At 38.9% G+C, this 27,318-nt stretch overlaps 2 protein-coding genes across 3 annotated transcripts in view; both read right to left on the reverse strand.

The window, feature by feature from the left end:
• zgc:153039 (uncharacterized protein LOC767698 homolog) overlaps positions 1-17,764 on the reverse strand; it is a 76,879-nt gene extending 59,115 nt beyond the window's left edge. The window contains exons 1-6 of the mRNA XM_041994998.1: positions 17,198-17,764; positions 13,890-14,024; positions 11,897-12,034; positions 10,521-10,847; positions 8,659-8,766; positions 8,471-8,582 (exon numbers count right to left, since the gene is read on the reverse strand). Of these exons, the coding sequence (XP_041850932.1) occupies positions 8,471-8,582; positions 8,659-8,766; positions 10,521-10,847; positions 11,897-12,034; positions 13,890-14,024; positions 17,198-17,417 (1,040 nt within the window). The 5' untranslated portion in view covers positions 17,418-17,764. The remainder of the gene's footprint in view (positions 1-8,470; positions 8,583-8,658; positions 8,767-10,520; positions 10,848-11,896; positions 12,035-13,889; positions 14,025-17,197) is intronic.
• Positions 17,765-19,812: 2,048 nt separating this feature from the next.
• On the reverse strand, positions 19,813-27,175 carry thpo (thrombopoietin). 2 transcript variants are annotated; one of them, XM_041995047.1, is made up of 5 exons: positions 26,931-27,175; positions 26,308-26,429; positions 26,031-26,120; positions 24,137-24,301; positions 19,813-21,179 (listed from the first exon to the last, which is right to left on the reverse strand). In XM_041995047.1, the coding sequence occupies exons 1-5, from the start codon at positions 26,941-26,943 to the stop codon at positions 21,012-21,014; spliced, it is 558 nt and encodes a 185-aa protein (XP_041850981.1). In that variant the 5' UTR covers positions 26,944-27,175; the 3' UTR covers positions 19,813-21,011. The 2 variants fall into 2 exon arrangements, with proteins under 2 accessions (XP_041850981.1, XP_041850980.1); XM_041995046.1 differs by having other exon boundaries at positions 26,031-26,126.
• Positions 27,176-27,318: the final 143 nt, after the last annotated feature.

A 27,318-nucleotide genomic window follows, 5' to 3' on the forward strand; every position in this document is an offset into this window, starting at 1 on the left:
CAAATAACAAAATGATGAGTGACATCAAGACGTCGACTCCCTTCTGTATAATCTGATCAAAACTTCAAATTAGAATTCAGGATTAGTGTGTCTTGTCGACCACAGGTGAAATATCCATCAATAAACTGCCTCATATCTTACTGGGACAACATTAAGTGTCTGTCAAGCCATTTTAAATGAATTCCTCTCCTCAACTCAATGCTGCTGCTTTTCATTCAGGGAGGACATGCTGTTACAGGCTTGGCCTGTGCTGCTGCCATTGTTAAACCCCCTCCTCAAAAACAAAATGGGACCGTGATGAGCGGGAAAAAAAGAGGGGAGAGGGGGTTAAAAAAGAGTGACTGGGATCTCTGCAACGAAGCGATAGGAGGTGAATAACAACGGTCGGTGGATGGATGGCTGAATGATAGATGGGGAGTGGAGGGAGAAAAGAGAAGTGGAAGCCAAGGATGCTGCTGTGGGGTGATAGTGCCACAGAATTGGATGAAGGAGGGGTGGATGCTGGACTTGTTGCCTTCCACTAACTACAAACTGACAAGCAGGATGGGAATCCTGAGGATGAGGGAGGGATGGGACAGGGCCAAAAACAACAAGAAGAGCTAAAAATGTGGCCCATCTTCTAGCTGCAGGGACGTTTTATGGAAAGGACGAGACGTGAAGGTGGAAACTTTAAACTTCAGCACACAGAAAGAAGTCGGGAATTTTTGTACAATCTTGCAGAGGAAGGGACTAAAGCTGAAAGAATAATCTGCAATAAGTCAAAAAGAAAAGAAACATGCACAGAAAAACTAACATGTTTTCTGGAGAACAAAGACAAGAAAAACTGTACAGTCAAATTCATTGTGAGTTATTCAATGTGCTTGTGTGTGTTTGCGTGGGGGCATGTGAATAAAGATGACAGAAGCACTTCGGGGGATGTACAGATTGGACACACACTCACAGAGCTGCATGTCAAAGATAGCAAGACAAAGAAGGCCCGGAAGATCCAAATTAATAGAATTATTAAGTTGGTTGTTAATACAAAAGCTTCTATAGCGCAGCGCAGATCAGCACACACACACCCACCCACCAACCCACATGCGCGCACACACACACGCATACACACAAAGAAGTCATTCAAGCAGAGAGAGGAGGCTCGGGTAGATCACATTCCAGAATGAAACCATTTCGTAAATGATGACCATAATTAAAAAAAAAAAAAAAAAACATAACTATAAAACAACTGAATTAATCATCATGCATCCTCTGACACACACACACATTAAAATACACACTACCCAAAGATCTTGATAAAGTTGCGACAGGGTAATCTGTCATGGCTGGCTGGTCGGTCACACAGGGTTAATAGATTGGCCTCGATCTCACATCCCCTTAGCCTTCATCAGCATCATCATCACCATCATCTGTAGCCCTTTTACCAAATCAGGAGATCACATGACCAATCTGAGAGCAAACACAATCTTTGGCTGCTGCATTAACAGTGACCTGCAGGATGCAAATGAGCTGCATTTTCTGTACAGACTTAATGAATATGAAACTCAAATACCACTGAAGACATACACACACCACACACACACAGTCCTGTCGCTGCATCTGCCGTTGTTGTTCCCACTTCACTAAAAACAGGTGTGGTGTTGGGAAGCAGAGCAGATTGACATGATTTTCCAGGAATTCCATAATCAGCAACAACTCCACGTTTAGAGCGAGTATGGACTAGCTGAGTGAAATGACCCCATCCCTGGTTATAGTGTGTTGACAACACAAAGACTGTTGGGAAAATGCTCCCTCGGCCCTTATCTGTGGGAATTCTCCCACCTCTCACTTGTAATGACTACTTTACTTTTTACCTGGCAGCTGCAGAGCATGACTGCCACACTGTGGACAAACCCTGCAACTACAGGAGTGCCACAAACTGGAATCAAACATGTAAACCAGACACCATCAACACCAACTGCATCCATTTTCCTTCCTGGTTCTGGGTGTGATGGAGGTTTTCTTCTCCACTGCCTCCTCATGCAGCTCAGGATGAAGGATTGAATGAAAGAGAAAACTTCATGTAATCCACTGGTTTCCTTGGCTAGGCCATTATATTTATTGATTGTTTTATATTAACAGTTATATCCATCCATCCATCCATCCTTTTCCTTCCGCTTATACAGAGTCGGGTCGCGGGGACAGCTGCCTAAGAAGGGAAGCCCAGACTTCCCTCTACCCGGCCACATTCACCAGCTCATCTGGGGGGGATCCCAAGTCTTTCCCAGGCCAGCCAAGAGATGTAGTCTGTCCAGCGCGTCCTGGGTCTTCCCCGGGGCCTCTTTCCAGTGGTACGTGCCCGGAACACCTCACCAGGGAGGCGTCCAGGAGGCATCCTGACCAGATGCCTGAGCCACCTCATCTGGCTCCTTTCAATGCGGAGGAGCAGCAACTCTACTCTAAGCCCCTCCCAGATCACCGATCTTCTCATCCTATCTCTAAGGAAGAGCCCAGCCACCCTGGCTGCTTGTATTCGCAATCTCCTTCTTTCAGTCACTAACCACAGCTCGTGAGCATAGGTGAGGGTAGGATGTAGAAGGACCAGTAAATCAAGAACTTTGCCTTTTGGCGCAGCCCCTTCATCACCATGACAGACCGGTGCAGAGTCCGCATCACTGCAGACGCCGCACCGATCCGCCTGACGGTCTCCCGCACCATCCTTCCCTCACTTGTGAACCAGACCCCGAGATACTTGAACTCCTCCACTTGGGGCAGGACCTCATTCCCGACCTGGAGAAAGCACTCCACACTCATAAACTGGACAAATGTGGATCATATGATTGATTTGTTTTAGTGGATTATAATGAGTTAGACTAAATTGGACTGTCTGTAAAGGTGACGTGAGATTGCTGCAATTGTACAAATAAAGCTGAATTGAATTAACATCAATTATTGTATCAATATGAAAATGAGTTATATGTAATTATGTATCACTAAAACAGTTCATTCAACCTGTTGCAAAGCAAAATAATTGTGCATTTTTGATAAAGTATCCATTTCTGTGATCATATACCATTAAATATGATTAATTACAGCTACAATATGTTCATTATTCATAATATGAAGATATAAATGTTCTTTTTGGGTCTTTACTCTGGAACAGTGACATCCTGTCTGCAAACCTGGAGTTTTGTTTCACACATGCAGAGTAAAGCCATCACATTTAAATCTATGATTTTTAGTTAAGTCTTCTTTACTGTTTAATCTGCCTATGTGCTTGAATTTACAACAAAATGTCATAAAGTGATCTTCCATTCATAACAAATAAGTTGTTTTTCTTCTGAAACCAGAAATTAGTAAAAAGTAAATTTTCCTTCAATTCTTGTTCCATAGTAAACATTTATCTTCAGTTTCCCTGCAGACATTCAGTAAAGTTTATGACGTACTTTAGATGCTGCTGCTCATATTTTCTGGTGCTTTAATGCAGCAGAAACGGCAGCGAATGGAAATGTTCGTCTGGAAGCAGCAGATGAAATTTAAAGCAGGGAAAAAACTGAGGCTGGCAATACAACAGGCAAACAGCTCAGTTATCACTTCCTAATTGTGGCTGCTTGCCGATTACTGAACAGCTTCTTCTGAGAAATCTCTCAAATGATCATCTGGTGGATTTCTCCCAACATTGCACAACTACATTTATGAGTAAATTGCAGGAAGTCCAAACAGCAAATTCCAGTTAGCAACCAAATTTAAGTAACTGATTTAAAGCTAAATAAACTGTTTTCTCAGATTAACTGCAGGAAATATTCAATGAGTGACCGTTTGACACATCAGTCCAGCTGCAGTGATCCAGATAAACCAAACAAACTCAAACAACTTGAAGACGAGAAGCTTGAAGTTTGCTGACTTGGATAAAAGTGTCAAATGACTCGTCTAAATGTAAAGGTTAGGCTTTAAGACCAAATGTGCTCACGCCTTCTGTATTTTATAATCACCCCATCCACGTTCCTGCTTCAGTTTCTCCAGAAACATCATAGACAGGAAGCTGCAGAGGATCAGAGGAAGGGAATGTCAGCTCTGCATGTACTAGAGAGTAGCAGGGTCGGGGACTCACAACCACATCTTCCAAACCCAAATTCCCCTCTAGGATACCACGCCCCAAAAACTGTAACGCAACCTGATGCCACCTCATGTATAATTTCTGCCACTATTTCCACAACTAGAAAAAAGTCTGCTGATTTTATTCATCCACTCCCCTCTTTACTAACTTACTCACTCACAGTATTTCATATTTCATATTTCATGTATTTCGTTCTCTCATACAGTGTGGTCCTGATTTTGCAGACATGGAGGGGCCACATCTGGATGGCCAGCATCCAGGTCTAAAGAGACGATGAAGCCAGCAGCCAGATGAACACAGCAGCATTTACAGCTACTAAGTGTGTGTGCTGCTTCACAATCTTCTGCTCTTCTGTCTGTCACCTGCCATTAATATCAACACAAAACCAGTCAACTGCAGCTTCTTGCAGCATTTTAAGTGAGCTGCATTTTCTGCATCATCCGACTCCCTTTGAGCTGTGACCAGAATCCACACCGTGACGATTCCACCTGTGAGAAAACATCTCCAGCAAAGATGGAGCTCACGTGGACTAATTCATCACAAATACTTAATACAGTTTTACCTTAATAACAGCAACCGCATTAGTGCTGCTTAGTTGTGTGTGTGTGAGTGTGTGTGTGTGTGTGAGAGTGTGTGAGTGAACAAATGCATTTTAACACATCCATAAAAGGCTAACATAAAGACATAAAACATAAGTAATGTGTTTGATTCAGAGAAAAATATTTGGTATTATAGTTCAGAAGACAAACTGTGTAGAGAAACGTATCAGTGAAGGTGTGGCAGGCAGATGCAGGAGGACACAGAGCAGGGTAAATGATGGGTATATTGATCTCCAATGCTCTTTAACAGCCTTGACATTTCAGTTTAGCACCTTGGCAACACTTACTTTAAAGCCACATCAATACTGAAGTCTGGCAGCTGACACGTAGAGAGAGACTGTTAGAGGGAGACGGGGGATAAATGGAAAAAAAATAAACATCAACGACCTCATCAAAGAATCAGAGACTTCACAGCTCTGATCATAAGAGTGAAAATGCTCATACTGAAGTAAATGTCCCTCACAGATTGTTAGAAGTGAGCCAACGGTTCAATATTTCAACTACAAATTATAGGTTCCTGCTTTCAACGCTGAAAACCGAAACCTAGTTCTGAATATACTTCATGTCATATCTAAAAAAAAAGTCCACCCACTTTCACTTACACAATATAAAAATAATAAAAAATCTAAAGAGAGAAAGAATTTTTTCTAATTTCTTCTTAGCTATAAACAAATTCTACAAACACCCAGGACTACTTTCATAAGCATTTGATTGTCAAAATATTTAAACAAAATCAGCATTTCTGTTGTTTTCCACTGTTAATAAAATTGCAGTCATGTACTTTACAAAAAATTTCCCTCAGGGGAAAATTATTCTATTTTTCATTAGATTTAAATCTATTTCTGGTCTTTCTGAAACCACCACTGCAAGAATGTTACTGCATGTGTCCAACTCCCAGATACACCTGCTGACTGTGGTCTTTACTACATTTACTACAACACTGTATTTTCATTATAATGATTCGTTTTATAAGGCAGTCATGGTTATACACTGACCTTCAGTAACACCACTGACCAACCATTAGATGCACCACATCTTAAAAGGATGCTGCATGTGTTTGGACAGAGCAGGAGATCCTTTGCTTTACCTACTATAGAAGGTTCAGCGGGCTATGAAATTACATTCATTCTTTGGTGTACACTACCAGTCAAAAGTAATTTTCCCATTAGATTAAATAGGAAAATGTGTCCAAAATTTTGACTGGTAGTGTACCACCTTCCCCTTTAACCACTACACCACCAGGATGTTCGCCTGATTTATGGGACCAGACTTCAGGCTGATGTCCAAGTTCAGGAGAAAATAAAGACCCCTTTGTACATAAAGTTGATTTTATATGATCTGAATCTCACTGTCTGATTATTTATAACCAAGTTAACAATTTAAAAATGGAGACAATCAGGTTCCGGTGCACATATCTACTATTATTATTATTATTTGTTTATATTCATTCTTTTGACATTGTATTGGTTAATTAATCCCACTGTCTGTTTACAAAGGGCCCATCAGTCTCAAGACCTTTTATGGGCATTTTTTGGGCGTTTACCCATGTGAAGTAGGGCCGGCTGGTCCGTCCTTTCAACTCACAAGACATTGGCATTTAGAAATCTAAGAGGAGAGATGCAAACAGTTTTGCTGTGTATGAATACGTTCATGAATCTGATGGAGGGTTTTCACTAAAAAACTTGTTACGTACAACTTAAGAAGAAATTTAGGAAGATTTATAAGAAGATATGAGTGAATAAGACCCATTATCTTTTGGACAGACCAGACCAAAGTGGAGATGTTTGGTCAGATTGCAGAGCAGCACATTGGAGAAAATCAAAGACAGCATATCAGAACAAACACCTCATACAAACTGTCAAGCACGGTGGTGGAGGGATGATGATTTGGAACTAGACACTTTGCAGTCATAGCGCCTGATTTACTAAACTTGCTGATGCAAATAGATTGCACGTGTGGTTTAAAATTTGCAGGTGATCAACTAAGAATGTTAGCGCAATTATAACAGGTGTAAACAGCAGCATTCACATGAGGATTTAGCAAGAATCATGGTTTCACAATGGACAGTTTAGAAGCAGAGCAGGAAGGTTGCAAACAAAAAATTAAATTCAACCCATTTGAGATACAGATATTAATGGATGAGGCAAATAAAAATGTTAATGAGCTCCAACAAAGAAATCTAAACGTCACTAGAATGACTTCAATGTGGAAGAATATTTACTAAATAGTAAATGCAGTTGACAAAACACAAGAACACCAGATGAGGTTAAGAGGAGGCGAAAAGATATAAGACAAACTTTAAAAGAAATTGCTTATAATAAAACTTTGGCAAATAATACAAACGGGGGCCACACAGAAATGCCTCTGACCAGTATTTTACAAGTGGTGCAGTTCATTTTCTGTGAAGAGCAGATGGCTGGAATACCAGGTATGACGCTCTAGAGCTGATTGCAGAGCATGGTATGTGACAACACAATAGTTTTTATCGACTAATTAAAACTTTCAGCCCAAGACATTTTTATTGTACAAAATTATTGTACACTGTGTAGACTAAAGAGGGCGCATTGCAGCGCATGCTCAGCAGCTGGTCAGTGCTGTACTACTGATGATGCTCATTTATGCCCTTAAGAGAGGGATGGAAGATGGGGTACAGGTGGTGGTGAGGGCTCTCAATGTCAGCAGACCCAGAACGCAGCAGCAACAGCCCATCCTGCATAACATAGCATTCAACACACAACCAAAAATATTTAAACTATCACAAAAGATGTGTTCTCTCCGTCGCCTTTGAGGTGTCTAGCCTCCTCCTGCAGCCATTTCTGTGTAAAATTCTACCACGTAATACCTGCCATTCAGACGTAGACCCGAAATTATCCAGTGCAATCATTTTTATGTTTGGTAAATCACACTGTGTGTGCTATGTTGATCTATTTGCATCTGCTCATTCCAATATTTAGCTTTTTCTGGCAGAGACGCCCATGTTGCATATTCATCAAGGCAAACACGCTAAATGGATTGTCCGCATTATTTTTTCCATTTAACAAATGCAATCCTTGGTGAGCCCAGTGTTTTTGCATGCGGTATAAAGTTTGGACATGTTTTTAAACACGCAAGCCATTAGTCGATCAGGCCCTTTGAGTAGACCATGAACTCCTCTGGAAACCAAAGTATTCTAGAGTCAGATGTGAGACCATCTGTCTGACAGATAAATAGGTCTGAAACTGTTTCATGCAGCTGGACAATGATCCCATACACAATAACAGATCAAAATTCAGACCTCAACCTGACTTAAATGTTGTGAGAAAGGGAACAAAGTATTTTTAAAAAGTGAACTTCTGAGTAACGAATATAACATCTGATATTGCTACAATAATGTCAGTCAAGTTTAAAATAAGCTAAAGGCTCAATGCACACAGTGTAGCCATTTCCACTCTTTCACTCACAAATGTATTTTAGTTTGATTAACAGACACCTGCATCAGATCACATTTAGTTGGAGTAAATGGTTTTATAACCATCTTTTTCTAAAGTTCTGTTGTGTTCAGTGAAGCAGGAAATCAATCCTGTATCCATTATCTGACGGTGTTTAAGTGGTGGATTTCATCTGCAGAATACACAACAGGCTAACATCTAATTGTTCTACATCAGTATTTAAAGGTTTTCATTTAATATCAGAGATGTGTGAACTGATGTTCAAGGTCCTTCCTCCGCTTTTTGCTGCAACAGCAGAACATTAAGACAAATGTGGAAATGAAAACAGGAAGAAACATGAACTTGCTACAAACCGATCACAGGAGCAGGCCAGAAGAACACTGAGCAAGTTGTAGATGATGAAGGTGATGATGACAGCGGTGATGGTGCCGCGGGGGATGGAGTAGCTGGGATTCTTCAGGTCACCTGTTGGAGAAGGCAGCTTTAACATCACGTCCCTTTGCAGATAAAATAAGCTCCCCTTATTCGTTCCCTCACCCACCTGACATGTTAGAACCCGCCATGATGCCTGTGCAGCCGTTGAACATCACAGCAAACACCGTGGCGAAGGTCATCATTGTTCCTGTTGTGTAATCTATGGTGTAGTCGGCTGCAGAAAGAAGCAACACTGAAGCTGTGCTTTTATCAACATCACCAGGCTGAACACAGGAAACTTTCCTCCAGTTTGTTGGCACCACAACTTCAGCCGGCTTGAAAAAGCTTACAGAGTTTAGATCTACGTCAAATTAGCATATAAAATAAGAAGATTAGAGTCTGGTGGATTATTTCTTTGTTCTAACAATATTACTTGGTAATAAATCTTATACGGATGGAAGCCCGTTAATTTTCCTTTCAAATGGAGCCAGCAGAGTTGAGTATGTGCGTCGGTCTCCACAGAGTGGAGTTCATCAGAGACCACCTCCAGAAGATGGATGACCTGCCTGCAGTCCAGTCCTAACCTCACCCCACTGAACTGTTCATCTTGGGCTGGTTTTGATACCAAAGTGACCAATACAAGCACACTGGTTGACTGGTGACAGATGCTGGATGAAGAATGGGATGCTGTCACACAGCAGTGTGTGACCAGCATGAAGAGGAGGAGCAATGAGAAGATACGGGATGCAAGGTGGATGCTGAACTGGTATATCACTTTGGGTCACCAAAGTGAGAAAAATTGCTAAAGTTCAGTAGTGGCACTGAATAAATTGTTAAATTACCAATAAATCATATTGCCTCAGACTTCTATCATCCAATAAATGACATCAAACAAAAGTAGGCAGCAGAATCACCTGTTTGGCTCCAGCAGAGAAGATTTTTATGGACACAACCCACATATTTAACTCTGCTGCTCATCTCACAAATACATTTTCTTACAAATGTGGCTCCATTTAAAAGGGAAATTTACAGATTTTACAACGATAAATGATTCATTTCCAAGAAGCTTTGTTACAACAAAGAAATAATCCACCAAACACTCATCTCCTCACTTTGTTTCAATTCAAATTCGAAATATTTGATTTTTAATCTTCCGTCATAAAACAGAAATTTTACAGGAAAGAAAGGCTAAAATGTAAACGGACGGTGTTCAAATAGCACCTTGCTAATCTTTTACAGGACTGAACACAACAGGTGTATTTTGTTAAATCATATTATTTACAGAGGAAACATCTGTGCTCAGCATTCGGTTCAGAAACCTGAGCCTTTTCCAGATCTGTCCAACATGACCAACTTTAACTTCCACTATCACACTAATTTCCTTTTAAAAAATCCTTAGTTATTAACTAGTTCCCCTTTAAAATAATGTTTGATAAAGCAAAACTCCTGCTGCAATTTCTCTGTTAAATACTCACAAACCATAAAACCAAACTATCTCTACATGTCTGTGTATACATCCAGTTAAACCAGGATTTGACTTAAAGCTTGCGTGTATGTAATAGTTTTCACGTGCACATGCCTGAGTAGCAGAAGTTAGCTCAGTAATCATGTGCTTGAATATAAATCCTTGCACACAAAGCAAAGTGCTCAGTCAGGTTTTCATGGACGTTGAGATCCAAAGAGCACAAGATCTAATTAAAGATGGAGTGAAAACTGGGATCTCTGCCAGCAGGAGGACAAAGGTTCTGTGCTGTCTGTAAGCGGGTTTATGGATGGTTCAGGTCAAGTCCGGCATAAAACAGGCTGAATCATCACTGTCCTGTTTGTAAGCAAAAAGTAAACCTAGAAATATTCCAGATGTGGAGCATTTGAAATTACAGCTTAACTGGATTCTGGGGAAACTGAATAACTTTTATCATGTTAACCACATGAAATGGATAAAAACGCCTGACTTAAAACTAAATTTGAGCTGAACACGAGTCACCCTACCCCGCAGGTTCCCAAGCAGCGTGTCCAGCTTGAAACCAGTAAAGTTGGCCGTGGTGGGAAAGCTCGGGCCCGTCCCGTTGGCCGTTGGGTTGAAAAACGCAGAGCTCGGCAGCACGATGGTTCGAGGCCTTACTGCAAAGAAACTGACGAAGACGGTGCCCAGGACAAACATGACCACCAGGAAGATGATGAAGGTGGCCTTTGCGTAGATGTGGGCTCCCACCAGACACACCAGAAGGCACAGCAGGGAGATGCCGGTGGCGTACAGCAGAGACCACCAGTAACCTGACGGCAGGATCTGGGAGGAAGACGTGGCCACAGTGCCGTCTGGGGAGATGACAAAATGCTTTTTAATTTAATTAAAAAATTATCACTGTTATATCAGAGAATGAGAAGATGACTGGAGAAACAGGTCACATTCACAGCATAAAACGTCTGAGGGTTAGGGTCATCAGTTACAGAAAGAGGAGCATTTCCGGCTTAGTGTTGGATTATAACTTCTAAAATTATGTCATGTAAATTTATCTTTGTTTTTTGCTTTTTTTGCCATTGATTCGGGGAATTATCTAATAAGTTAGAAACTGTAAAGGCCAAATTTTCCCCATTTCCCATGAGTAAAGAATCCTTTTAAAAAATCCTGGCTATAACAAAAACAATGAACAGAAGCATAAGAATGAAGGCAGAATAATCTTTGGCTAAGCTCCAACAAATGGATGAGGAAGACTCAGATAGGGAAGAAATGATCAGCTCCTCTTACTACAGTAGGACCGAGTTTAGACATCCTTAACAAGTTGCAGTGGTAGTTTTCATCTGGAGCTGCAACTAGAAGATTGCCTGTTGTGGTGTTTTATAACGTTTTGGACATGGCTGCACTGAATGCCGGGTCCTTACTTTAGCATTATATGATGCTTTTTTCTAATTGTTGCCTCTGAAATATTTAACAAAAAATATAAATAGATAAAAAACAACTGATTCTGTCATATGTAAGCTGATAAGTGAATGTTGTAAGCTAGTAAGTATTTAACATTTTCTATTTGAAATACAGCAGAAAGTAAACCTACATACTAATCAATTATTTATTGAAGCTTTGTCTACTTCAGAATGATTAAAAAAAAGATTCAAAAGGAAACCAAATCGCTTCTGTAAACACCACCTTTAAAAAGTAATCGTAATTACCATAAGATATGACGAGGCATCTAATATTTGTTTTGCTCTGGAAGTGAAAAACAGCACATTTCCGTTTAATAGATGGTTAAGCAGGTTAAGGCTGCTGGTTTAGATTTTCTTCACATGTTAGAAGACATTTTCCATTTTTTAGTTAAAATACAGAACCCAAGTTTAAATGTTGTGTGTTGTTTTGTAAAACTTTATATTACCCTCTGGGACTCCAAATGTGGCCAAGATGGCTTCAACCAGACCCAGCACATAGAGGGCGCTGCCACACACGTTGGCCAGGAAGAACATGAGGCCGATGCTGCCGCCGAACTCTGGACCCAACGCTCGGCTGATCATGTCTGAGGCGTACGTCAAGGTCAGGTTGACTTTTGTCGATGGAAACATTAAATGTGTGTTTCCATTCAGTCACAAGGTCATTTTCCAGATAAGTCCGGAAACGGGTTTTAATTTAATTTTTATTTAATTGTATTAATTGTGTAAAAAAAGAAAAACGATTTGGCTGGCTCGGTCTACCCTTGCTGGGCAGGATTACAGTGGATATAAATTATTCACACCCCTTTTAATATTACAAACTTTTGTCATATTAAAAAATGTAACCATAATAAGTCATTTCCCAACTTTCCCCACCTTTAATTTAACATTTAACCTGTATAATTCAAGTGAAAACTAAAAAATCTGTAAAGGAGAAAAACGCATGGAAATAAACTACATATAATAATCTGGTTACCGAAGTATGGACACCCTTTAAGTAAATATGTGTTGAAGAACATTTTAATTCTTCTTGGGAAGGAGTCTTTAAGCATGAAACATCTATACTTGGTGAAATTTCTCATTTTTCTTCACATATCTCCTGTTAACAGCCCTCTTCAGGTCACCACACTGATTTTCTATTGGATTTAGGTACCAGGATCTGGTTGAGCCAGTCCCACAACTTCCATTTTATTCTGGTGGAGCCGTTCTTTAGGTGGGCTGGATGTCTGCTTTGGATCATCGTCATGTTGAAAGGGGAAATTCTTCTTCAGCTTCAGCTTTCTAGCAAACGCCTGAAGGTTTTAGGCTAAAAGTGAAAAAGTGACTTTGCAACCCCACAGCATGGTCCTGCCACCACCATGCTTCACCATGGGTATCATGTTCTTTTGGTGATGCAGAGCAATTTTGTTTTTTTTCTTTTTGGGGGGGGGCAATTGTGGCCAAAAAGGTTCAACGTTGGTCAGTGTTGGCCTGAAACACATTTTCCCCACATGCTTTTAGGAGACTTGGAGTATTTTTTGCAGACTATAGTTAGACTTCTTTTATTAGTAAAAGCTTCTATCTGTAGTTCAGCCATGTGGAGAACACAGGAGATAGTTGTCACATTTAGTACATAACCATACTTCCAGAACTTCATGCAGCTCCTGGAGTGTTGCTGTAAGTCTTCTGGTAACCTACCTATATGATCATATGTTGTCTTTTCATCCATTTAGGGTGACAATGGCAGGTGTGAACCCAAGAAGACTAAATGTGGTAAATAAATTATAACTAAAGGTTTCCTTAACCAAGTGTTAGTTTAAAGGTGTCCACACTTATGCACTTGTACATTTTTTTTTTTTTTTTGTTTTAACCTCCCCGATTGTACTGTACAGGTTATAGCTCACAAATAAATGTGAACACTGTTTTGGTGGACATCCCCAAACTTCAGCCTGCAAAAGCTCAACTTTACCAGCACACAGAGAAGGCTGGATAAATTTGGGCTGTATGTGTGTGTGTACTGTGTGTCAAAGTAGGCATTTTCATCCATAATTAGATCAGAGATGGTCAGTTAGGATTTTAATAGAGGTGACTAAAGGAATTTTCTGAAATTATAGAAGGGAGACACGCTGGTCTCCCTCCCAGACACATAAAAAGATCATTTCACTTCCAGACTGGCAGATTTACCAAAAACACATCAAACTAGTTTATGCCTACATTCCAACAAGACAAGAAGTCCAAACAAATGTGATTTATGCAGCACAGATGACAATCAAATCAAGCTTCAGTAAACGTCACACAAAACTGGAGTAAAACCCAGAAACAGATCATCTTTGTTTAACACACATCTCTTTGGGTTTGCTTCATACATGACAATGTTATACAGAGCTGACTGTCACATGTAGATCATCATATGACGGGAAGTGTGTGTGTGTGTGTCTGTGTGTGTGTGTGTGAAGAGGATACAATAGGCTCCTCCAGCATCCAGGGCTCCGTTGGTTGAGATGGCGCACACTGACAGCACTGTCATAAAGATAATGAAGTACGCCACCAAGAACATAGTGATGGCTTGGTACAGTCCAGACTGTCCCACCACAAATCCTGAAAAGACAAACAGAACCAAAGTCTGTTAAAACACACGTTACAAGTTTGTTAAAATCCAATTATTGAGTTAGTCTGACTAAAACAGAACTTTTAAATGGTAAAACATGCTACCAATTGGCCTCAAGTTGTTTTGAATTATGATGCAACAGGTCAACCACAAAAAGTCCAACACAAACTAAAAGGAGATACACAATAAATAGAAAGTACCAGCAACAAACGTTCAGCCGTAAGAGAAAAACCAGACAGCCTGCTAATACATCTCTAAAGAAACTTGATGGAAAATATCCTATGAAAGCAAAGCAAAGAACCAACAGGAGCAGCTACAGGAAGACAGACCGAGAAAACATGAACAACCACCTAGTGATGTCACGGTTACTTAATTGCACAATACCACCATCACTCATTAATAATGGCGTTTAATACCGCCATGATTACTTAATCATAAAGAATCCTCTCTATTAGAGATGGGCGATATATATCGCGTACGATAGTATCGTAAATGTTGCTTTGACGATGTGCAATTTTTACATTATCGAGTATACTGTCTCGAGGAAAAAAAAACAGATGGTGTACAGACGGTAAAGGAGAGGCGCATGAAAGTCCTCATGCATGCGTGCCTCAGAAGCCAATCAGCAGACAGGATTTAGTCTTGTGACTCGGCGAAGCCAATCAGTGCACAGGATTCAGAATACCAACTCGGCGGCATCCAAAGCACAACGTAAGGAAATATGCAGGAATATTTTGTCTCAGCTAATGATTTAATATCGATTCACATCAGTAGCCTTCTGGAAATGGTCTGGTTTTGACAAGACTGACCTCATTCAAAATAACATTTTATACATACACACACACACACACACACACACACACACACACACACACACACACATATATATATATATATATATATATATATATATATATGAGCGATGTGATCGATTCTGATATTTAGGAATCAGATCAGCTGATACACAATGTTTTTATTTTTATGTTTAGATTGTTGTACACAATATGTAGAAATAACTTTATTTATTTAGCACTTTTCCAGAGTAGAAAACTGAAACAAAAACTACCTGGAAAAAGACTTCAAAATATAAAAATGACCAAGAATAGCAGCTACAGTGGATATTATAACACTTAAACCAATAAACTAATTCCCTTCCTGTGTTTTTATGCCACCAGATCATCTGGGTGAGAGCTGCTTCCCGCCATCTGGGAGGCAGCACCAGTATCAGCGTCCACTCACTCACACAAAGCACAGGACAACATCACTGATCAGATCCCTGAACATCCATGTTTTCTATTGTAAAACATTCTGAAAATCCCTGAGGAACCGAAAACTAAAGTAGCTGTCTGTTGAGTCATCACAGTATTTCAGCTTTGCAGAAAGTAAAACTAGAATCACGCTTAGACAGAAATTCCAGGTTCCGGTTTCCTTGTGTTTTCTCAACCACAGAACAAACAGTTTCTATCACTCTCCCAAATGTTTCTACGGTAGACTAGAAAGGACAATATGTACGCTAACTTTAGATCCGTTTCTCCAGAGCTCCTCGGCTTTCTCTGAACACCTGGAAGAAGTGAGTATTTACTGTATTTGCTGTTATCTGCATTGTCAATAACATCCTCCACAGATAACACAGCTCAACGTAAAACTTTCCACTCTGAACTATTCCATATTTCCTTGTAATATTTGGAATAAAACATCAGTAACATCTTGTCCTCTGATGAACAAAGTCATGTGTATAAGATCTAATGATCATGTTGCACTGACGGACACGTTTTCCACATCATCATATTCTGCTGGGACTTTCAACTGTACATTTATCTTCGCTCAGCAAGCAGCATGTCATAATGTCTGCCTGTGTGATCAGTGCAGCTAAAAAGGCAGCAAGTTCTTAAATGCAATGAACTTTAATCCCGATGAGATTTTTTAACAGGGTAAAACATGCTTTTCTTCTGACTGAAGCAGAAAATTCGCCATCTGTCCGCGACTGTGCAGCAGTTTCACATCCACACTGAAACTGCCGTCATATCCTGTTCAGTCAAACATGTTCAAGTGTGAAAACAGTGTGTGTGTGTGTGTTCACTACCCAGCAGCTGACATCTCACAAGACTGGACGGAGGTAGGGAGTGCATGAAAGGTAACATTTGTAAGGAAAAGAGAAAAGAAAGATTAGAGAAGTAAAGCACCTGAATGACTGGAAGAGAGAGAAGATGAAACTTATCTGTGGCCTGTGTGGCAGCAAACTTTTCAGGGAGCTATTAAGATTACCAGTTTACTCTGATTAGTAAAAAAACAAACAAAAAAAACTTTACTCCACTGATCACAATCAGAGACGGAGTCACATCAATGACGGGAACTTGAAAGTTTAAGCCTGCAGAGATCTGAGTCCTTCTCAACTCCTCCCTTTACTTTTTTCATTATCAGTTATTATTTTAACCAGCAGATAACCTCAAGTTATCGTGTCAGAGCAGAAGTGAATTCATAGGAAAACATGGAGATGTGGTGATTTTAATATGGGTAAAAGTCTAAAAAGGATTTCCTTATTGAGACACAAGTTGGGAAATGAAGCAAAGCTATCAACAGAAAACAGCTCTGGTTTTAAATGCATAATAAAAAAAATACAAAACAACTTCAGTAAGTTTCAGTGATGTTCATTAGTGTCATCTGTTGCTATACAGATTTCAACCCCATAAAATTACATTAGAAAGTTAAATTATAGACACTTTCAATGCAACAGTATTCAGATATCCTGTTACAGATTCATATTTTACTAACAAGTAATGCAACACTGACTGAAATCTGAATGGTTCTGCTGTTCAGAAAGTAACTAAAATGTATATTTATATAAAAAACGGTAATATTAATAATGAAAATAAAGAAACACAACAGCACACACACACACAAAACCGTCGACAAAAATTATTTAAAGATAACATAAACAGATATATATTATTACAAAAAACACAGAAAACGAAAGTGAATAAGTTAATTAAATAATGTAATAGAAAATAGAAATATAAAAACATATATAAAAAAACACACACACACAGAATAAAAAATAAAACATAAAAAAAAAAACACACAAAAACACGTAAAAAAAATATTAAAAACCCACACAAGCCGTGTGCAGTGATTGGAGCTGACGTCTGTCATCACAAACACTCACCTATTCTCAGAAAGACCACCACGCTGAACATGGACAGCAGGGTCGGAACCACCACCCCGAAGAACACGGACAGTTTCTTCGGTTGCCGCTGTTGGGCCGACCTCTGCCCCGGGCTGCCCGGGAGTTGCTCTGGGGCCTCCCGGGCAGGAACAGCCCGCTGATCAGATTCATTAACGCTGGAAAAGAGGCGGTAGTGAAGGAGTGGGGTCCGCTCTGTCATTGTGAAAACTTAAAAAGCGTCCTGGACAGATGGATGATGTGTCAGCGTAGATTTACCGCAGAAATCCAGCTCTTTCTCACAACTCGTCAATAAAAGTACCAGCAGCGGCGAATCCTGATTGTCAGCTGCTGCAGAATCAACTTCACCGGCTACATGGCAGAATATGGAAGAAGTGGTTTGTTTATAAATATGTAAATAATACCTAAAAATAACTTTTAAAATAACCCACATAACAACATGTCTCTGGCTGAAGTTTCTTCGTTTTGGAGATGTCTGACAAAAGCCGGCAGTCCACCAGCGTGTGGTCACTGAGGTTCTGAGTTAGTTCAGTGATTAGCTCCGGACAAAAAATCATGTGACACACAGACGTCAAGAGACGTCCGTCGCAGCTAAGCTTTCCGTTTTTATCCTTTCAATATAGAAGCGCTGTCAACTATTTATGATTTCCAAACAATATAAATAGAAAAACAAAGGCAGAATTGTCATACACAGTTAATATATTTTAGTCTATTATCGAACTTTTAAAAGCTGAAAAGACACTAAATTATTTTGTTAATATAGTTTGTAAGACTTTATTATAACAGAATAACTTCCGGTTCCATCGTGTGTGTATATATGTAACCTGACAAATTCAGTTGTCTTTCGAAGTGTTCCTGTTTTCCAGCCTGTTGCTTTCAGTCATGTGATCAGCTTGGCTCTACAAATAGTAGCTTTCCATTCCTTACCTACTGACAGCTATAACACATTTGAAACTCTCATTTTTGACTATCAATTTATTATTATAATAATAATAATAATTATTATTATTATTATTATTAAATGTACAGGCAAAAAAAAGAAAATATATATATATTATTTTAGCATATAATATGACAAGTGAAATATTTAAGAATACAGTACATTGTGAGATTGCAAAAAAGATTTATTACATAATATTGCAGATGGCATGGCAGCAGCTCAATTCATTTAGTCATGTAGAAATGGTCAAAAGACAACTTGCCAAAGTCCTAAGCGAGCATCAGAAAGGCACCGATGTACTTGGCTTTATTTCAGAAACTGATCTACAGAAATTTTCACACACAATCATCTCTACAGAGAATGATCTGAAGAAGAGAAAATATCCAGTAAGCAGAAGTTGTCTGGACTGACATGTCTTAGTCAGAGGAGAAAGGGCAGACTTGTTGGAGATGTTTGAAAGGCAACAGGAAGTCAAATAAGCAACAGTTCCAACCAAGGTATGCAGAATAGCATCTCTGAACACACAACATGCGGACAATAGAAGATGGAAAAAAGTTGCCTGGTTTGATGAGTCTTCATTTCAGCTTCACATTCAAATGGTAGGATCAGAATTTGGTGGAAACAACATGAAAGCATGGATCCATCCTGCCGTGTATCAAAGCTTCAAACTACCGGTGGTGTAATTGTGTGGGGAATATGCTCTTGGCACACTTTGGCCCTCTTAATACCAGTATTGCACAATTTAAATGTGACAGCCTTTTTATTATACAGGGAGTTTACTGAGAAAACCCACAGAGGCACATCCTCTTTCATTATTAAACTCTACTTAATCAGATTAAAATCCCATTGAGATCAAGATATCCTTTGCAAGGGTAATCTCTTTGTCTTGACAAAGCCCAAAGTCCCACAGGCTCCAAAATCTGAACCCAGGTTGTTGTTGCTGTGAGGGCACCACACACCAACAACACCACTCTGCAATCCCTAAAAATAATACACTGCAGGGCAACGCAATCATTTCAAAGAAATAAATATCACATAAAAGTCTTAGTATCAGTCTGAAAGGTTTTTCAATACACAACAACTTTACACTTTATATACTCGCTCTACAACTGTACATATATTACATATCATGCATAAGTAACAGCATATGCATAAAATCAACTAAACCATAAAAGTTCTACACAAATAAATTCTGTGTCTATACAAAGATATTTTCTATTATTTGATATATCAAAATATGTTAAAACATAAATGTGTACGGACAGATTTCCTGTTTTGCAGCTGCATGCTGTGGTTTACTGAGCTCACCACATCACAGTGAGCAAGGAGGGAAAATATCTCCATGTTTACTTTAAACTGTGTCTTTACACACTTTAAATAGCTTATCTCTCTCACAGAGATCAGTTACTAAAAATCATGAAAATCTTTCCTTTGGGACAAGAATGAAAATATAAAGACTTAAAAGCACACAGCAGTCCTCATCCAGAACCCGCAGAGGGAGCCACTGTCACAGTTTTGATCATACGTTACAATAAGATGCAGAAAAAAATCACTGCACTGAGCTGTCTTACAATCTTATATCCAGCCAAAAAGTCTTTTTGATCAAGTTTTGGGTGTAACACACTAGCCAATAGCAGAATTATTTATCATTTTTTGAAAATATGTGTCTTTTATTTTTTATTTAGTTACTAAATCCTACAGTCAGTCATTTAGATGCATATTAGATCAAATATGGTCCTATCCATAATCAAGTAAAACACTCGTGCCAAGTCAGTTAAGTAAATTAAAAAGAAAGAAAGAAAATCTATTGCTAGTTTTTTGGGTTTATTTGTTCTGCTTAATAAATTACTTGGAATGAGTATTTCACAACTTGTCTTAAACTATTTCTTAGTTTTTTTAAAACCTTAAAATTTTCTTATTTCAGTTAATCTTAGAACACTGGCAGATGTATTCACCTGACTATAGCCTGAATCTTCTGAAGTTAAGTGTATTTTTCCTATATATTAAGAGCTCATTTTTACAGTGTGGCTCCCTCTGCACATCTTAGTATGCTATAAGATTTACTTAACATAAGTGGGATATTGTATAAAACATAGATATGAGAATGTTATTCCTATCAGATTAGTTTCTTTGAGACAACCCTGAAAACCTCTCAGTATATAAAGATAAATAATTTCCTTTGAAGCACAGAGCAGGAGGCTGGTGGCTCCATATTCAGTCTGAATTTTTTTTACACAAGTTTGACCATTTTGTATATACAGCATTTTCATGGTGTTCATGCCAGCTAATTTCAACCATTCCTGTTTTTATTTTTGGTCTAGCATCTACATGAGGTCAAAATTCCAATTTGTGCAACACTGAGGCTGGACTAGCACCAACTACAGAACCTGTTGGTTTGCAATGTTAGCATGCTATCACAGAAAGCAAAAGTGGTCGACACACGTGAAGCAACTGTTTTGGCAGCATGTTGTTGGCATAATTGCATCAGCAGGGACCACCACAGGATTTCTCCTAAAGCACTTTGGCCCTGACATTTCTAAAGTGAGGATTACTAACTAACAGTTTTCTCGTGCAGCATAGTTTTCAGTCAGATTGATCTCTTGCAAGTTGCTTCTGGGTCTAAAAACCCAACATGGTGACAACCAAAGGTCAGATCCTTTGTATTCAGTCTGTAGTTCAAGCATGTTGTTTTTGCTTTTGGGTGATGTCTTGATCATCCTTTAATCCAATGCAAACCACAAATCCAAAGCTTAATTCCGGCACAGTAATGTTCTATAAGCAGGCTGATCCCAGTTCTTTCTTCTTGGGTCTTTGTTAACATGACAGACCCTCCCAGTCCACACAGTGTCCTTTCTGTTAGCTAGATGTGCCTTTATTGTCCTGTGTCATTGATAAGCAGAGGTCCACACTAAGGTGGTGCAGCTTTCCTTTGATAAGCTGTTTGTAACTGTTCACCACCTTCGTAAAGTTGGTCTCGCTGCCACAGATCTCTCCTGAAGGACGAGAAGACGTCACTTCATCACCCTGTAAAAAGTAGAGTCAGTTAAACACATGCTTGGGAGTGTGGTTCAACAAACATGTTTTTCAGAAACTCTTTAGGTGTTTGTGGGTTAAAAGGGTTAAAAGGGTATTTCAGTTTTTTTTTTTGTTTGTTTGTTTGTTTGTTTGTGTGTTTTTCTTTCTTATTAGAGTTGTATAAAGTAGTTATGAGCAGTAACTGTCTTACATGACATGAGACAGACTGTTTAGAGATTCACATGTTTTCCTGATGGGCTAGCTAGCGTTAAACATTACTCATGACAGGGAAACACGCATTATCTAAAACATCTAAAACCTCAAGAGATTGCAGAGGTTGAAAGGATTTCATTTCTGCATCAGAAAAGTTGTTTACATTTTTCAGGAAGCCCAAACAAACTGAGTGAAGCGTTAAAAACAGCAGCACACACCATGTTAAACAAACCCTGTCAGAGTAACTGAGGCAAAAGTAAAATGGTGTAAATATCACAAACTGCTATGAAGTGTTTTAGTTTTGAGTTGTTTTAGGCGGTGAAGAATGAGTTTTGCTGATTAGCTTCAGGGAACCATCTGATCCAGTCTGACAGATGTCTACTGCAGGTCAGATGAAAAATACTCCTAAGTGTGACACACAAGCCCACCTTAAAAAACAGAATCATCCCTCTACGACAGATGGCATCTACAAGTCATGTCTCTGGATTTACTGAATAAACATAACAAAGTATGCAGAAAATGTAAAACATTTAAGCATGCAGGGGTAGGACAAACCAATGGAAACTCCATGAGAATTAGCAATTCTATCTTATATTGAGTTGATGTTGGTTTGGCAGCAGTGACAGCTTATATACATCAATGAAAAGAGTCATACAAATTTTGAACAATGGCTGGAAGAATTTTAATGTGTTCACACTGAACCGGCTCCTTCAGATATGCTGGACTTGCAGAACTAAAGCTTTTGAGAGATGCTCGATCATGTTAAGATCTTTGTGGGGGTCAATCCTAATGTTGTTATGACTGCTTTAGTCTTCATGACAGTTAAGATGGCACCACCACTGAGAAACAAAACTTGTATATACTCCTTAGAAGCAAACCCTAATAAACTGATATTAAAACAATATTCCGTCCTGACATTAAAATTTGTGCTTCTGACTCACTTTGGTGGCACATTGACATCTTGCTAATATGTTGATACTTAGCCACAGAAGACGACTGTATTTGGTTTTTAGCTTTATTTAAACAACTATTAAAATTTGAGGCATGAAATCATGCAGTTAATTTCACCAATAGGCTAGTTTGTGTTTGCAACACAACAAGTGCAAGTTCACATTGGCCCATTAGTCTGGGAAGTTGGTAAACAATAGTACATCCTGACTGTGGAATACATGGGTCAATGCTAAGTTAATAACTTATATAACATTCATTTTGTAAGCTTTATGTGATTTAGTTTTTTAAATAATTTGTAGTGGTTATGCTTAGTTAATAAGATGTTAACAAATTATAATAATTTGTGCATTATTATGGTTTATTTTAATTGGGTAACTGATGCATGTTAAGTGTGATCTAACGTACATATTATATCTTAAGTGTAAATTCAGGGGCACTTCTGAAATATTTTGGAGCAGCTTCCACTGGCCAAAATGAAGAGCCACCTCCCTCTGCAGCCACATCTTTGCAGGATTTGTGCAGGTGTGTGTGTGTGCCAGGTGTAAACAGGGTGAAAGACCCAGATGCAAAAATCTGCACTGAATTCAGATTATGTTATTATTATTTTTTTTTTATTTATTTTATTTTATTCATTTGTATTTGTGTGATGAAGGATTTATGCAGTTTACATTGGTGTTTACAAACTATTTATTTTATCTATCTTATTGTTTTATCTATTCTTGTTAATTTTCGTATTTAATAATAAATAAATAATAATAATTTTCGGTCGGTCGGTGGGGGGTGGGTCGGGGTGTTGATGGGGTTGGTTAGATGTGGTTTGTCGGGTGTGGAGGGCGCCGATGGGTGGTTCGCCCAGGGCGCAAAACTAGCCAGGACCGCCTCTGTCAACACTGGACTGACTTTTATAGGTGGAGAGATCTCAGGGAAGAGACAGGAAAAGGTGGATGCAGAGTTAGCCTTTGTTAGGGGATCGCTCTCTGAGAATATCTATTCAAGCTCAATAGAGTTTCTTTAAAGGTCCCATATTATGCAACATTCACATTCTAAATATTTTCTAACAGTCATATGTGTCCTCATACCCTGTGTATGAGGCCCAAAAATGAGAAAATTCTGTCTCGTCTCTCACTTGCTTGCTCCACATTTAACTGTTCTTATTAGAGCTCACTAGAGCCAGATTTTGGAATGGTTGAAAATATGTATAATATGGGACCTTTAAATATCCAAAGTAAAGAGATAAAACTACCTCCATGCATCATATTTGGGTTCAGGTAAACTGGATCTATGGCTTATTCACACATACTCAGCAGAAACTTCAGCAGAAAAAGTCACATAAGTTTAATATCTCCATCATTAAATTTGACCTTCTGTCCTCAATTATGCTGGCCAATGCTGAATTTTCTTTGCCTTTTGTTTGCCTGCGTGACCTTATGCACACTTTCTCCTGTTGTTTTTAACAACTCTGAAGTTTTTGTAATCCCAGCTACTCATGCTCCAGTGATTTTGGCAAGTCAGAAAGGTCATACATTTTAAATTGTATAAAAGTAATGGTTGTTAAAAAAAAAGAAAAGAAAGAAAAAGAAACATCTTTTATATTTTGCCAAGCACAGGATGCAAAACATATACAGTATGTTAGATTTATGCAAACAAACAACAGAAAATAGGTGTTAAATATCTTCTGCTTCATTTTTTTCTGGTCAGTCCCTCAATATGCTTACATCCGTACCCATACTCTTTTTGTCATGGTCTTTTTCTTTTGCATAGAGTTGCATTTCTCTGAAAGCATGTGGCGTTTAAAAGCTCACCTTTATATAAGCTTGAGTAACAATATTCACAAGATGGTTGATGCTTTGTTCCAGGCCCTCCAGCATAGATGTGTGGCACTGCAGACTGGTCTCGTTCTTGACATGTCGAACACCATGTTGAAACACCTGGAGGGTTTCCAACACATCTACGTGCTTTTCCTGGGCCTTGATATACACATACATACATGCACAATCTGTCAAATGTCTGGAACAAAAGGATTTTTGCGGTTCTTTACAGGGTTAATATCAACATGTTGTTAATGCTAGCAAGTTGGCACAAAGTGCCACTTGAGCCTGACAACAGTGTCTAGGTGTTTGCTCACTAAACATTCTCCTGGCAATTAAATTTTCGTTAGATAATTATAGAGGGTGAAAAATGAGATTAAAGACCAGAGCAGCTCTGTTAACACAACAAAATATGAAAGCAGCTTGTAGCCTAAGAAAGTCTGGTCCAAAATTTGATTTAGTACAGGAAAAAAAAACTTTGTAAAAAACAAACCATTTTTTTCACAAGTAAAGTTTTTCATTTAATCTCCAGATCTCGTTAATCACTTTGTTGACAGAAACCTCTGTCACTCCAACATCTGACAGTTTACATTCCTGTCTTGTCAGTCACACAGTGGCTGCTTTCATTTTATTTCACTGAACTTCCATCAGAACTTGTGTGGGCTTGAATTCTACAGAATTTCATTCAGTGATGAGATAGTATAAAACAGTTTCGAGATTTTTTTTCACAGTGACTCCTGGATATCATGATCCACAATAATGAAACACCAGCAGCATTCACCTGAGCAAAACCAAACTGTTGAGCAAGACAATTTTCCCATTTGGTGGACAAAAAAGATCTATTCTATTCTATTCTATGCTATGCTATTCTATAGATTTTGAGAACTTTGAGTTGTGACTTCATAATTGATTGTCTATAGACAATCAATAGCATGAAGGCTTGACATGAAAACACTTAAATATGCCACTGGGCTGGCCTTTACTACTCTGTGTATAAAAAAGAAAAAAAGGTAAACAAAATGCACTTGCAGTGGTTAAATGGATCAAACAGCCTGTCAAGTTCTGCACAATGACTCATTAATCTGCTGGACTGTGACCCTCATGGGACCAAAATGAGTAGACCTGGTGCAGCATATTGACTGTCCTTTACATTCAGAAGAAAAAATGCTTTGAACTGCAGTTTCAATTTCAAATTTCTCTGTGGGTCCAGATGGAATTCTGTACGTATTAAAAACTCTTGGATAAGTTATTTTAAAAGCATATTTACAAATCAGACTAAATTTCCATGTTTATCTACAGGTTTTCTAAATTCAGTAAAGCAAAGAAATTGTCCAGAGAAGAGAGACAGAGCACTTAATTAAAACTAAAGATCAGTTCTGTTGCTGGTGGTTAAATGGTGAGTACGGGTTTTAAATTCCTTGATTATTTTAAGGAGGTCCTCTAAGCAAGCGAGACAGCAGGCGTTGCGTAGCAGATTACTCATTTAATCTATAAAAGATGTACTGAAAAACTAGAAACTAATGTCTTTGGCTTCTTTCTCAGCACTTTTAGATTTTTTCTGCAAAAGCAATATAACTGTCTTACAAACGTTTCCCAACCTGATCACTGTGGTTGTTAGACCACATGATAGGCAGATTTTGGCAAGTAAGGTAAGAAGTTTTGCAACTTCTCTGGAAGTCTTTATTGACCCATGAAAAACACACATGTTTTTACAATAGACAACGCTAAACCTGTCAGGCACCTTCAAGCTACGAGACTGTTTTGTTATGCCGCTTGTAAGTCACTAATAAATGTGCCTCTGAATCACACCCAATTCAACATATGCAGAACATTCGCCTTTCAACAGAAAAATGAGAAATATTAGTGATGGATGCAATGTGGTACTTACAGGTTTATTTTTCCATTCCGTGTTAATCCACGTACATGGAAGCTGCACAGGAGAGGGCAGCACATCTAAGCCAGAGCAGTTAGCCTGAGCCTGAGCCTGAGCACGTCCAAAAGACAGAAATGGGAGGACATTCATTACAGGTTTCACATTCCTTTTATTAAATATTGCTGGAAAAAAAAACAACATTCATTTAATAAAATTTTTCATAACTTCTTGACTCATCTAGCCATATTTCAACTTTGTTAAATGAGTCTAAAGCACCACTTTTTTTCCTCACCATGACATTAATCCGTTCCATCATCTTTTGCTTGGGGTTCAGATTGCACCAAAAGTCTATAGGTCTGGTGTTGACTTCAGGCAGGTTGGTGGAAATCACTCCTATCAGCAGCAGCAGGAGTCCTGTAGGAGCGCATGACGGAGACGACTGAGGAGTTGCCATCAAGCTCCTTGACACAGCAGCAGACAGAATTTAACTCGCCCACATTTGGTTTTGGGAATCCTACTTCCCTTTTTATTTGTGATCATCGTATTCCTGTCTTTAAACGTCAGCAGTGTGAACTGTATCCCACTCAAATCCTTATCGCTTACTTTTCTTGCCAAAATTCCACCCACAAGCCATGCCCCAACAGGTTTTACAACTAAATTCATTCATATAGGAAACTTCTCATGTTTGTTTTTTGATGTGTGAAAGCTGAAAGGAGATAAATGCTCCAGAAATAGATCAAAAAGGTTTCTTTAAACGGAATTTACATGAGTCACTGAGAGGTCAAAGAAGTGCATGGAATTTCCTACTGAACTGAGACATTGTGCCAAAGTTGAGACACCACTGATATCCAAACCACAGTGAAACCAGTTATTTAAATGTTTAATGCAGGTCATGAGTAGAGGAAGTTAACTTACTGCTATAAGCCATAACCCGCTCCTCCTGGATACATGGTGTCTCTCAGGTGTCTGCTCTCAACCTTCATCTCTCTCTTCCATTTAGCCTTAGATGAGCTCACATCACAGTTATATGAAAATCATTAAATCTGTTAAAAATCTGTTTTTAGTCTGTAAATTCCAAGTCCTGAATCCCACCTACAAGGTTGGATGAAGACAGATTTCTTTACTGCTTCCTCTTTGACTGCAGTGCGTGTGGTAAGTTTAACATGTGGCTGCCCAGTTTGTCAGAGGATTTTTGTTTGATTTAGCCCCAAAGTTAATGTTTGACCCTGGATACTCAAAGCAAATAAGACCCAGCGTGTACTAACCCAGTTATAACATGATGATTCAGATCTGTAGGAGGCAT

This window comes from Melanotaenia boesemani, chromosome 9, assembly GCF_017639745.1.
Source record: "Melanotaenia boesemani isolate fMelBoe1 chromosome 9, fMelBoe1.pri, whole genome shotgun sequence".
Taxonomy (NCBI): Eukaryota; Metazoa; Chordata; class Actinopteri; order Atheriniformes; family Melanotaeniidae; genus Melanotaenia; species Melanotaenia boesemani.

Excerpts from the sequence above, each read along its gene's own strand:
- thpo (XM_041995046.1), bottom strand. Across the intron at positions 26,127-26,307 it reads TGGAACGGATTAATGTCATG|GCTCAGGCTCAGGCTAACTG; the intron begins GTGAGGAAAAAA and ends GGACGTGCTCAG. Across the intron at positions 21,180-24,136 it reads TTACTCAAGCTTATATAAAG|GGTGATGAAGTGACGTCTTC; the intron begins GTGAGCTTTTAA and ends TACTTTTTACAG.